General features: G+C 39.7%; 2 protein-coding genes across 2 annotated transcripts; both read left to right on the top strand.

Moving 5' to 3' along the window:
• Positions 1-427: 427 nt before the first annotated feature.
• LOC134872181 (poly(A) polymerase type 3-like) lies at positions 428-3,196 on the top strand. The gene is made up of 11 exons (XM_063895355.1): positions 428-435; positions 726-878; positions 1,103-1,169; positions 1,285-1,476; positions 1,553-1,606; positions 1,717-1,828; positions 1,979-2,068; positions 2,249-2,387; positions 2,491-2,563; positions 2,675-2,795; positions 3,022-3,196. Exons 1-11 carry the CDS (start codon positions 428-430, stop codon positions 3,129-3,131), a joined length of 1,119 nt encoding a protein of 372 aa, XP_063751425.1. The 3' UTR covers positions 3,132-3,196.
• Positions 3,197-3,304: 108 nt separating this feature from the next.
• On the top strand, positions 3,305-5,524 carry LOC134872180 (poly(A) polymerase alpha-B-like). Its single transcript, XM_063895354.1, has 5 exons — positions 3,305-3,312; positions 4,347-4,400; positions 4,585-4,704; positions 4,932-5,068; positions 5,154-5,524. The coding sequence occupies exons 1-5, from the start codon at positions 3,305-3,307 to the stop codon at positions 5,522-5,524; spliced, it is 690 nt and encodes a 229-aa protein (XP_063751424.1).
• Positions 5,525-11,867: the final 6,343 nt, after the last annotated feature.

Here is an 11,867-nt window from a genome sequence, read left to right as displayed (position 1 = left end):
ATTACATACAATACACTACAAGTACAATGTCAAATTATCTTAAAGATAAAGTTCATCGTACTTCGAAATATATTAGTTTTATTAATAGCTATTCCAAACCAAACAATAAAAGCATTTGTATTTAGACTAAACATTAAAATGTGTAACATGATGCGTTTTATTAAAAGAAAAAATTAAAACAAAATTAACATAAACTGCTCGGAGTCACGTGGCGTTTTTAGTGGACCAGGTGTTATCGTTCTTAAGTTCCATTCCAGAAGATGACGTCATATGGACAGTGCTCCAACCGATTCCATGCAGTGTTCCCAACTTTCATCAGTCACAAACACTCACAGATTGTGATTTGCAGAGAGAGAGAAGCCTTTTCTAAGTCATTTCCAAAAACTTGATAAATACTTCAACCTTAGTGAGCTCAATTGTTGCGACAATGCCTCGGTAAGTCCTTGAGTCTGGTTTTCCTTGTTTTTCAAAAAGGTCTAGGCAAGATACACTTTGCAAGTCTGCTTCTTTGTTTAGTTTGCTTCAACTTGTGTTTAGTTAATGTTTTGGACTTGCTAACACTAATATAAGCAGTTGACATCAAGACTCTCAGATTTCTTATCACAAGGGGGGTTGAGTCCCCTTATTTTCAACCAGAGTTTCTTGATATATTATACCTCCCTTCATATTTGCTTGTCATAACTGTTGTATTAATTGTGCACTAACGTCCATATGTGCCTTTTCAGACAAAGACCAAGGAATGCTCCATTCAGACCTCAACAAAAGGTGTATGGCCCCCCCCCACCAACACGTGAGGAGGAGTGTGCCAAAGCAAATGACTTGATCGAGATTCTCAAGTCCTTTGGATGCTTTGAGAGCAACGTGGAGCTGAGACACAGGTAGGATGCATGTTTACACATGTCATCATTAACATGTAATTAATACAGCTTTGAGAAGGCTTATGCTTTTTAAGGTACAGTCATTCTGGGGTGGGGGGGGGGGGTATTATTCCTTTAAAACAACATTAACAAACAATTGCCCAGAAGAAAGAGACCACGACATGCTTCGCTTCAGAGGAAGTACAAAGTCTGAAAATGCTCTTCATGTTTTGTCTGCACTGCAGAGAGCATGTGGTCCAGAGACTGCAGTCACTGTTCAGAGAGTGGCTCGTAGAGATGTGTCGGGAAAAGGTAGGACATCTTTATCTTATAATATATTGTTGTTTCAAAAGTAACTCTAAAATGATACTTGAAATGTGTTGCTGCTTCGGTAACATAGTTTATGTTTCATTTTTTGTTATTGTAGAATTTTCCAGACATCATCCCAGAGAGGGTTGGAGGGAAGCTCGTCCCTTTCGGCTCCCATCACCTGGGGGTCGCCTCGAAAGGTGCCGACATAGACATCCTCTGTGTGGGACCGGGTTTCCTCCAGAGGAAGGACTTCTTCTCCTCTTTTGTTGGAAAACTGAAGAGGCAGAGAGAGGTCAAAGACATAAGAGTACGTCTATAAGAGATTCATTATGACAAGTAATTTTTTTGCCCTGTTGCGAGGTACTGACTGTTGTTGTCTTTAGGCCATTGAAGAGGCGTTCGTCCCTGTGGTCAAACTGAGCTTTGAAGGAATTGAGGTAATTTAACTTAAGAAGAATTGTTGTCTCTGCAGTGTGCTGTATTCTTCAATCAAGGGTTTGTCAGCATGTGTATTAATCATGGTTTTTGTGCTCCTGATACATCTTAGATAGACTTAGTGTTTGCCAGGGTGGCCAGGAATAGAGTCCCAGAGGGAATGGACCTGCTCCGAGAGGATTGGTTGCAGGGGATGGACATCCAGTCCGTGAGGAGTCTGAACGGTAAGCATCATGTCAGAGAACTGCTGGGGAATCCTGCAGCTTTAGTACCTGACAGTGTACTCAGGAATGCTTTTGTGATGTCCGGTATTTTGGTCTGCCTTGTTTACAGGAACTATTTGATATTCATCTTTTCTTCTTGTTGTTCTGTAGGCTACAGAGTAACAGAGGAGATCCTCAGGCTCGTGCCCAATATTCAGAACTTCAGACTCGCTCTGAGGACCATAAAGCTCTGGGCCAAACGTGAGTTGAGATCTCTCCTTGTATTACTAAATAGATCAGAAAATACTGCCAACAGACATAAACCTCATTTACCCAATCTGCAGTGGGTTCGAGCAAATGAGATCAAGCCAGTGTTATCATGAGGTAATTTTGTGAAATGGAGGTCTTAATCTGTTCTCTCATCCTCTTGTTTCTGTTCAGAAAGAAACATCTACTCCAACTCTTTGGGTTTCCTGGGCGGCATTTCCTGGGCCATTCTTGTAGCCAGAATCTGCCAGGAGTACCCAGCCGCCTCAGCCTCCACCCTGGTCACAATGTTTTTCAAGGAGTACAACATGTGGTGAGTTGTCCCATTTCTTCAGTAAATGCCTTCTTTACAATAAAACAGAAGAACAAAAGTCCACTAAACCATATTTTGTAAAAATCTTGTTTTGTTGTGACAGGAAGTGGCCGAACCCCATCATGTTGAGGGAGTTAAAAGACTGTCATTTCAACCTTCCTGTGTGGGATCCAAGGGTAAGGACTCAGCAGAATGTAAACTATAAATACAAAATATGCCAGTTAATTAACCAATCTGCCCAAAAGCACATGAAAGCTGAACATGCTGTGTTCTTCTGCATTCTCCAGGTTAATCAGGCAGACCGCTCCCACACTATGCCCATCATCACGCCGGCATACCCAATGCAGAACACTGCATTCAATGTGACTCCCTCCACCTTGGCCATCATGAAGGAGGAGATCCAGCGCGGTATGTAGCCACTCAGACATCCATCAGATGCTCACAGTGCAGAGTCTCAGAGCTGTCCTGTTATTTAGAATCAGAAATAAGCATTTAAACTTCAATCACTGCACTGCCACTTGGATGAGGTTGCCACCATTTAGCAATGTTTAACTCCTATCTTCAAGAATATCACAGGAAATTCTGCGCACGAAGAGGATTCGTTTTTAACAAGCTTTCCCTTCCTCACTCACAGGCCACACTATCGCCAGCTGGTCCAAACTCTTTGAGAAGCCCAATTTCCTCAGGAAGTACAAGTATGTAATAATCTGCCCAAAGATGAACAAAACACACAGCCCTTCTTAAATATGGACATTTCCAATTAGTTCATCAGTCCTTCTTAGCTCTGATATTTGAAACGTATACATGTTTGTGACGGTCTTGATGTCTAAAGCTTTTTGTAATTGTATAAGTTTGCTTTCAAAGAAGGCAGATCTTTATACCAGATGTTTTTCATGATGTGTTCTTTCTTAATGAAGATGTATCAGTGTGAAAATTCACTCTGTATAAAATACTGTTCTGCATATCTTCTCTTAATGGTGTATTCGTTTTCACACGTAGTGCTTTATAGTGCGTGAATTGGTATTTGAGTTTATATGAATGTGAGCTCCTTAAGGCAGACTCTTTATATATTGCTGAATGTAACTGATGGATGTGTTTTTAACCGACTCTCTTTTGACCTGAACACAAACTCTTCAATGACTTTTGTGAATGAACGTGCAAATGTTTGTAATTTGCAGTTTTTTTCTTTGTAATGCGCGACTGATTTTAATTTGTACTTGATTTGAAAAGATGAATCCCAGTTTCTTAATGAGGGTGTATATGTGGTTTTCTGTTTTCTGTTATTAACTGAACATTAAAACAGACTTTTGTTCAAGCAGTGTTAAGAAGTTGATCATGTGTTTGTGTGGATAATAGTTTAACCTGTAAGAAATATTAGACCTTCATTTAATAGTTGAATGCTGATTGTTTTATGTGCAGACCAGGTTGTGCCGTTTGCTGTTGTTCACTCAAAATGTGGAGATTTAAGAAGCTGTTCACGTGTTCTGTCTGACTTTAAATTGTAATATGGTCCAGTTGAATAAATCTGCCGTGTGATTTGATCTGTCTTGTTTTATTTGCACAGCTTTGGAACAGTTGGATAGGCAGTTTCCTTGATTTATCTAATGATGTGTTTACCAGCTTTAATAAGAAGTGAGCAGTTGTGCTGCTGAGATTTAACATTAATTACACAAACACTAATTCAACCCAGAACCACCTCACTTTCTAAAGGGTCAACTGGTTTTACCTTTCAAAATAAATGGGTAGTGTCTAAATGAAGACTAGTTACCTGATTTTAGTAACTTACTCCATGTGCTGTAGCTTGGCCTGTTTTAAATATCAGAAATACCTTCAACGATGACCATTGTTCAAACAGGATTAATATTCAAATGAATATGATCAATGTAGTAACATGCCAGCCTGTGCTTAAAGGCTCAATGCTGTGACGTGTATTGCAATTGTTGTCTCTTGTGTTTCAAGGCATTACATTCTGCTGCAAGCTGCCTCAGCTACAGAGGAGCAGCACCCTGCATGGTGAGTACACAGAGCAGAGACAGTGAGGTGCCAGTTAAGTAAAACTGGAACAGATTTAGGCATTTTAGTCTACAATGAAAATGTTTCTTATGCATAATTTTCTCTGGAGGAGAAAACTGTTTTGATATTGTATTTCCACCAAATGTAGTGCTCTCTGAAACTGATGTTTTGTTCAATCTGTCAGGGTTGGCCTGGTGGAGTCTAGAATCCGACACCTGGTGATAAATCTGGAGAGACATGTGTTGGTGACCCGGGCCCACATTAATGTCCAGTCTTACCCTGAATGCAGCAAGGGCAACGCAACGTAAGGACAAGTGATCTCATGGTTATATTTGGGTTGATCTCTTGAGTATTATTCATTAACGGAATTTGAAATAATGTAATGGTAATGTTTTACTCTGTCAACTCATTGGTGTGTACTTCTTCCTGTTTCAGAGAAACAATCAGCACAAGGTGGCTGATTGTTTCTCTTAAGCAGCCCTGAAGCCAATAATATTCACTTCCATTAACTGTTAGTGTTTTTTTACCAAGTCAACTCATTGGTGTGTATTTCTGTTTCAGTGCACCAATCAGAACCAAGTGGCTGATTGGACTTGTGTTCAATGAACAGGGGGGCAAACACCTGTCCATAGACCTGACCCCCAATCTCCAGCGCTTCAGTGACATCGGTATGTTTTCCTTTTCTATTTTCAGGAGAAATGGGGCATTGTCTTGTGAAATTATGAATCTTATTTGTATGTTGTGCTGTTGCAGTCTACAGTGTGGCAAACCGCTGTCAGATGTTCAGAGAGGGGATGACCACATCAGCTCGATACATGTCCCAGAAGGACTTCAGCTGGGATCTGCCTCAGGAGCCTGGTAGAAGGGTTATCAGTGAAGAACCGAAGCCCTCAGGGAGCCGTACCATGGCGGCCCCTGCTCCATCTGTGATGAGTCACCAGGCGACAAAGAGGTCTCGCTCGCCTCACTCAGAAACTTCCACCAAGAAGTTTAAATCTGAAGTGGGGCCAAGCAAGGGAGTCTCTCTCAGCCAATCAAAGAGTGGAGGCCTCAAGAGACCCCACACTCCTGAGTCAGGGTCACCGAGCAAGAGGGTCAGAACGGTGCTGCTGAAGCCCACTTGAACCTGAAGCCCACTTGACCCTGAATGCAGCAAGGGCAACGCCAGGTAAGGACAACTGACCTGATGGTTATATTTGGGTTGATCTCTAGAGTATTATTCATTAACGGAATTTGAAATAACGTAATGGTAATGTTTTACTCTGTCAACTCATTGGTGTGTACTTCTTCATGTTTCAGAGAAACAATCAGCACAAGGTGGCTGATTGTTTCTCTTAAGCAGCCCTGAAGCCAATAATATTCACTTCCATTAATTGTTAGTGTTTTTTTACCAAGTCAACTCATTAGTGTGTATTTCTGTTTCAGTGCACCAATCAGAACCAAGTGGCTGATTGGACTTGTGTTCAATGAACAGGGGGGCAAACACCTGTCCATAGACCTGACCCCCAATCTCCAGCGCTTCAGTGACATCGGTATTCAGCTTTAGCTGGGATCTGCCTCAGGAGACTGGCAGAAGGGTTATCAGTGAAGAACTGAAGCCCTCAGGGAGCCGTACCATGGCGGCCCCTGCTCCATCTGTGATGAGTCACCAGGCGACAAAGAGGTCTCGCTCGCCTCACTCAGAAACTTCCACCAAGAAGTTTAAATCTGACGTGCGGCCAAGCAAGGGAGTCTCTCTCAGCCAATCAAAGAGTGGAGGCCTCAAGAGACCCCACACTGCTGAGTCAGGGTCACCGAGCAAGAGGGTCAGAACTGAGCTGCTGAAGCCCACTTGAACCTGAACGAGAAGGAGCTGCCCCCTCAGCCTCCATTGATTTGATTTTTGTAAATAGATGTATATATTGTACTATATATATAAATGTAAATATAACTGTATAAATGTACAACATTAAATTTAATGTGTATTTGTAAATACACATTAACCAAAACTAGATTTATTTTATTCCCTTCAGTGCATTTGATGAAATTGTATTGTATTGTAGTTTTGGTGATCACACACACTTATTTTCACTGCCACCACACCATTACAGTATATTCAATTAATTCCCTGACAGTCTTCATGAATTACAAATCATAAATGAATGCAGAATAACCCTAAACATACACTTCAAATGATCACAAAGCGTCTAAGAGACATAAGAGAAACAGAAATAGATGCAAAACAACCACAAGTTTCCACTTTTTGCTACTTTCTACTTATATCCCACTACAATTCAGAGGTAAATTGTGTACTTTTACTCCACTACATTTATTGAATAGCTTAAGTTTCTTTGCCAATTTGGATTAATGATGTGAAATATCATCCACCTGGAGTAAATTCACAAGCTACCCTGCAGTCTACAAATTCATTTAAACAACTGCACCTTTACCAGCTTTGATAGCACTTTAATGCATCAATAAGTATAACCAAAACATATCAGAGATATTATTCTGAAATGGACCAATCTAGCCATCTAAGTATTTTTACCTGTGGTACTTTAAATATATTTTGACGCCAATACTTGTCTACTTCTAGTTACATTTTGAATGCAGGACTTTTACTATAACAAAGTATTCCTAAAGATCTGAGTACTTCCCCCAACTCTGTTTGAGACAAGCATCAATAAAGGATAGGTTTTTAAATTATTGCACAAACTTTATTAAAAACTGTTTATTTAAACCATTATGGTTGATGCTTACAAAAACATAGGGAATTACATAACATATTGGTTAAGAGATCCTCATTTTACAACCACCTGTCAGGTAGCAAGGAGCTGGCACAGCCCTAAACAATTGACGGAAACAAGCATACCCAACAACAGATTGCGGGAACAAGAGAAATGTCAGTACAAATGCAACAGACGGGGAGCAATGGACCTCATGACAATATCCACACCTTGGATTACTTTTTTTACTCTTGTTTATTTTAATCAGTGGGCCCCAACGGACTTCAAATACTAGAGGAATGGACACAAAATCGGACTCTATGACGACTTCAGAGGTAGGGTGTCGACACTTTAGTTTTGGTCTCTTGTTTTCCCATGCTGGTAAATCTGACTCACTGTGTCCGTAATATAAACTGAAAGAATTAATTGTGGAGAATTTAACCGATCTAACAATGTGTAGCTTGTCTTGACTAAAAGTTACCAGGCTTTTAATTGTTTTAAAGTTTGGTGCCAAAACGTGTATGATCCACAACCGGTGAATTAAAGGGACCGCGTTTATTTGAACCTTTTTAACTTAAATGCAGATTTCTGTATAGTGATCATTTGGATTATACTGCACTGTGTGCAAGAGTCTGTAGTATGATGAAAACGTGTTGCTGTCGTCAAACGTGGCCACCTTTCGCTTCATTCAACATTTTTCTAAGAGTATTGATTCTTCTTGAACCATGAAGGCATCACATTTTCTCGAACAATTCAAGATAATATTGCGGAAGCAATAATACATAATCAGTGGTGTAAGTAACTAAGTACATTTACTCAAGTACTGTACTGTACTTAAGTACAATTTTGAAAGACTTGCACTTACTTATTTCAATTGGTTGCAACTTTGCACTTCTACGCCCACTACAATTCAGAGGTAAATTTTGTACTCCACTACATTTATTTAATATCTCTAGTTACTTCACAAATTTAGATTAATGATGTGAAATATAGTCAACACTTCCCCCTCTAGTAAATTCAGCAGCTACCCTGCAGTATACAAAGTCATTAAAACTAGCTGCACCTTTACCAGCTCTGAGAACACTTTAATGATCAATAATTATAAAACATATCAGAGATATTATTCTGAAATGGGCCAATCGGCATAATGAGTACTTTTGGTACTTTAAGTATATTTTGATTGTCATACTTATCTTCTTTTACTTGAGTAACACTTTGAATGCAGGACTGTTACTTGTACCAGAGTATTCCTACACTCTGGTACTTCTACTTTTAATTCAGTAGAAGATCTGAGTACTTTTCCACCTCTGTAAATAATATATGATTATAGAGGGATGCAGAAATGGTCATTGTGTGGGCTTTTAAGGATAGTTACTACAGATTTGTTGTTTTTCAAAAATGACTACAATAATGTTTCTACGGTTCTCTATTGCTAGCAGGGATCCATAATTGTGTGTAACTTAAGGTGGCTGCTGTGTTGCTATGCTCACTGGAAGTCAGAGCTAGGATACTTTTAAATTCCTAACATCAGACAGGCCACATGTCCCTATTAGACCTCATGAAATGTCGAAACATTTCTAGGGACCAGTGGTTGCCATTAAATACTTTACTTGAGTATTTTAATTTCCTACTACTAACACCAAGCATCCAGAGTTTCTCCCCCCGCCTGAAACGCCTCCATAGGACTCCTTTGTTGATTATTGTGCACATGGACATTTTTAGTTTAGGTATATACCTACTTGCTTTCAAGTAAAGTAACATTTTAAAGGCAGAACTTGTACTTCTAATGGTGTATTTCTACACAGTAGTTTTACAATTTTCTTTCTAGTTCTTTATCCACCTCTGCTCAGGACAAGACAGCAATTAACAGTGCAGGACAGGAGGGACAGCCGACACAGGGCAGAACAGAAAATGTTGTAGAGGTATTGACCACCTTATGATAGGAGACCTTCATTACACAGGATAAGACAGTTAATTAAACCTTCTCACTAAATCACACCCTTTCTAATGCTTCACCAAGCCAGCAACCCGTAAAATACATTGTGAAGGATTTGTTGCCCTTTAAGAGAACATCAGATCCCATGACAACAAAATGATAATGCTGTCATGCTGATTTTTTAATTATTGTAGGTAGGCCTATAGCTTTAAGAATATATTCACAAACCTTGTGGCTTTAATTTCCCCACTGCACTAAGCATGTTGTACAGTTGAGGCCGTTACAAATGCTATTTGTTTATTTGCTCATAAATGTGAGCTGAATGAAATGTCAGGGGATGACCAGTTATTAGGGTTCTGTCACGAACTTTAAACACAAGGTAGTAGGACTCAAATGCACGACCCCAGGAGACAGAGTTAAAGCATGAAGAAAATACTTTATTTCCAAAAATGCAAAAACAAGAACTCAAGACTCTCACATGGAGGATAAATAAACAAAATGCTGGTACGCTGGCTAATGATCCACAGACAGGACAAGACGAACTGACACAAGACAAGGGGAGACAGGACTATTTAAACATGAGGTAACAGGGAACAGGTGGAAACAATCAGGGGCGGGGCTGACGCAAAGAGGGCATGACAGGGAGTCAAGAGTCCTGGAACGAGACACAGAAGGTGAGTACCAAAATAAAACAGGAAGTGGAAGACGCGACAAAAATGACTAAACAAAACATAAAACATGACCAACCATAGACATGGGGCATGATGACACAAACAAGAAACTTGACAAGACTAACATTTTTGACGAGACACAACAGCTTCATCCTTGGACGACCACGAATACTTGTCCTAGATTTTCACGCAATCCATACAGTTGTTGAATTAGTATTTGTTGTGTGTCAGTCAGTGTTTGACCCAGACGGCCCTGCCATGGAGCCACAAAGGTGATATTATATGGTGGTGATGATGCATGCGATGACACAAAAGCAAGGAGAAACCGATAAATCTGATTGGCATGCTTTGCAGGCCGCTCATTGATTGCTGGCAGCAGATGAATTCCCAGCTGAGTCTCTGGGCTAATCACACTCTTCACTTCACATATTCTACAGACTCTGTGCTGCGGCAAAAGCCGCTGTTCTTGGCACCGCCTCACTAACAAACAGCTGCACTTTCTGAAGGGCATTACTTTTGTCTCTGCAGGAGGAGGCACATGTTCATAAACACATAAAGACTCACACTTTCATACACAACAAGAATGAATGCCAACAAACTGTTAGGGGGGGAAAACCGCTCTGATGTCATGGTAGATTAAACCAATGATTAAATTGTGTATGGAATTAAATATGAATTACAGGCCAGGAGTAAATAGTCACTTTTAGCATATTAACAGTTCTGCAACCCCCCATGCAAGTGCCATACAAGCTGTTATTATCTTTCTAGTAAATTTGTAATGTAGCAAATAATACATGTTCGTCTCGATACAATACATTTAAGGCTGTGGACAAAAATCTTGCTGTGTTACATGTCCTTGTAGTGTGAGAAATTGCAGCTCAAATGACGCAAGGAAATTAACTGCATTTAAGACAGCAGCGTACTGTAGACAGAGGAAAAAAAAGTGAAACTTTCTGGCCACCTGCCACCATGACAGGTTTTCGTTATATAAAAAAATACAATTTCTAAAAAGGTTACACTTAAATAAGTCAGGGATTAAGTTTAGTTGATATATTTCTAATATCTGGTTACACTGACAATTCAAGAGCACGTTAGTTAATAAAAAATACGTAATGTTGGAGAGTATCTGCTCGTGAACAGATGTCCAATGTAAGCATCTCATAAAAAACTGTACAATAAGTGTCTCAACTGATGACAGTGCTGAATCACATATTTAACAGGCTATTAAAATATGTGGTTTGTGGTAATGTGATGCCCATTAAGAAACCACACTGCTCTATTAGTTCACTGATAAGTTTCCTGAGCTCTAACGCTGTCCGTGGTCCTGAGCGCTGCACCATTAACTCCGCACCACCGGGGGTCAGTAGGGTGCTTGGCACTGACAGCACAGGAGCCACAATGAGCAATTGAGAAGCAGTGGATAACATGAATATAATGTGTCATTGAGTCATTAATCAAATCAAACCCCGGGTGGATGATTTGCAGAATAAATGTAATATATTGAGCATGACAAACACAAATCTGAATGGAGCACTTGATCAAAATCATAAATTACAGGATGTGCGTCTTGGAAGTAACCCAAGAACTGAGTGCACTTCTTTCAGTTGGAAGCACACGCTCACAAAAGGCAGAAACATGTGGAAGTAGCACTATCATGCTGTAGTACCTTATTTATTGATGAGTCTTCAGAGTGGATCACACAGATATGGACTTAGATTTCTCTATTAAACAGGTCAATGCACAAGCATCAAGACACTATCTCCACTTGGGCCTTGTGATGGAAACTGGATGTACTACACTATGACTATACAGGTTATGTTTTTCTTTGTAATATTCTCAGAACTAGGTTTCTAGTAGTGAGGCATTCTGATGGTGTTCTAAAGCTTTAAGAAAATAGCCCAATTATTGTCATAGTGATGTTAACATGGTTATGTTAAGTTAGGCTTGAGACCTTTTTTTCCTTTTGGACAAGAACAGTATTATAAATGGAGAACATCATCATAAAGAAATAACACATTAATCATGTAGGAAACATCTTGTAAATATACAATATATTTGCATTTGAGGACTTAGAGAGCCATTTTGAAACTGGATCTATACAAGTAGTAAATACAAGTTATTATTTCTCAGCCTCTACTGTACCAATTTTGACCAT

This window comes from Eleginops maclovinus, chromosome 11, assembly GCF_036324505.1.
Source record: "Eleginops maclovinus isolate JMC-PN-2008 ecotype Puerto Natales chromosome 11, JC_Emac_rtc_rv5, whole genome shotgun sequence".
Classification (NCBI taxonomy): Eukaryota; Metazoa; Chordata; class Actinopteri; order Perciformes; family Eleginopidae; genus Eleginops; species Eleginops maclovinus.
The sequence above is the reverse complement of the archived record's forward strand: the minus strand, read 5'-3'. Positions and strand labels throughout refer to the sequence as shown.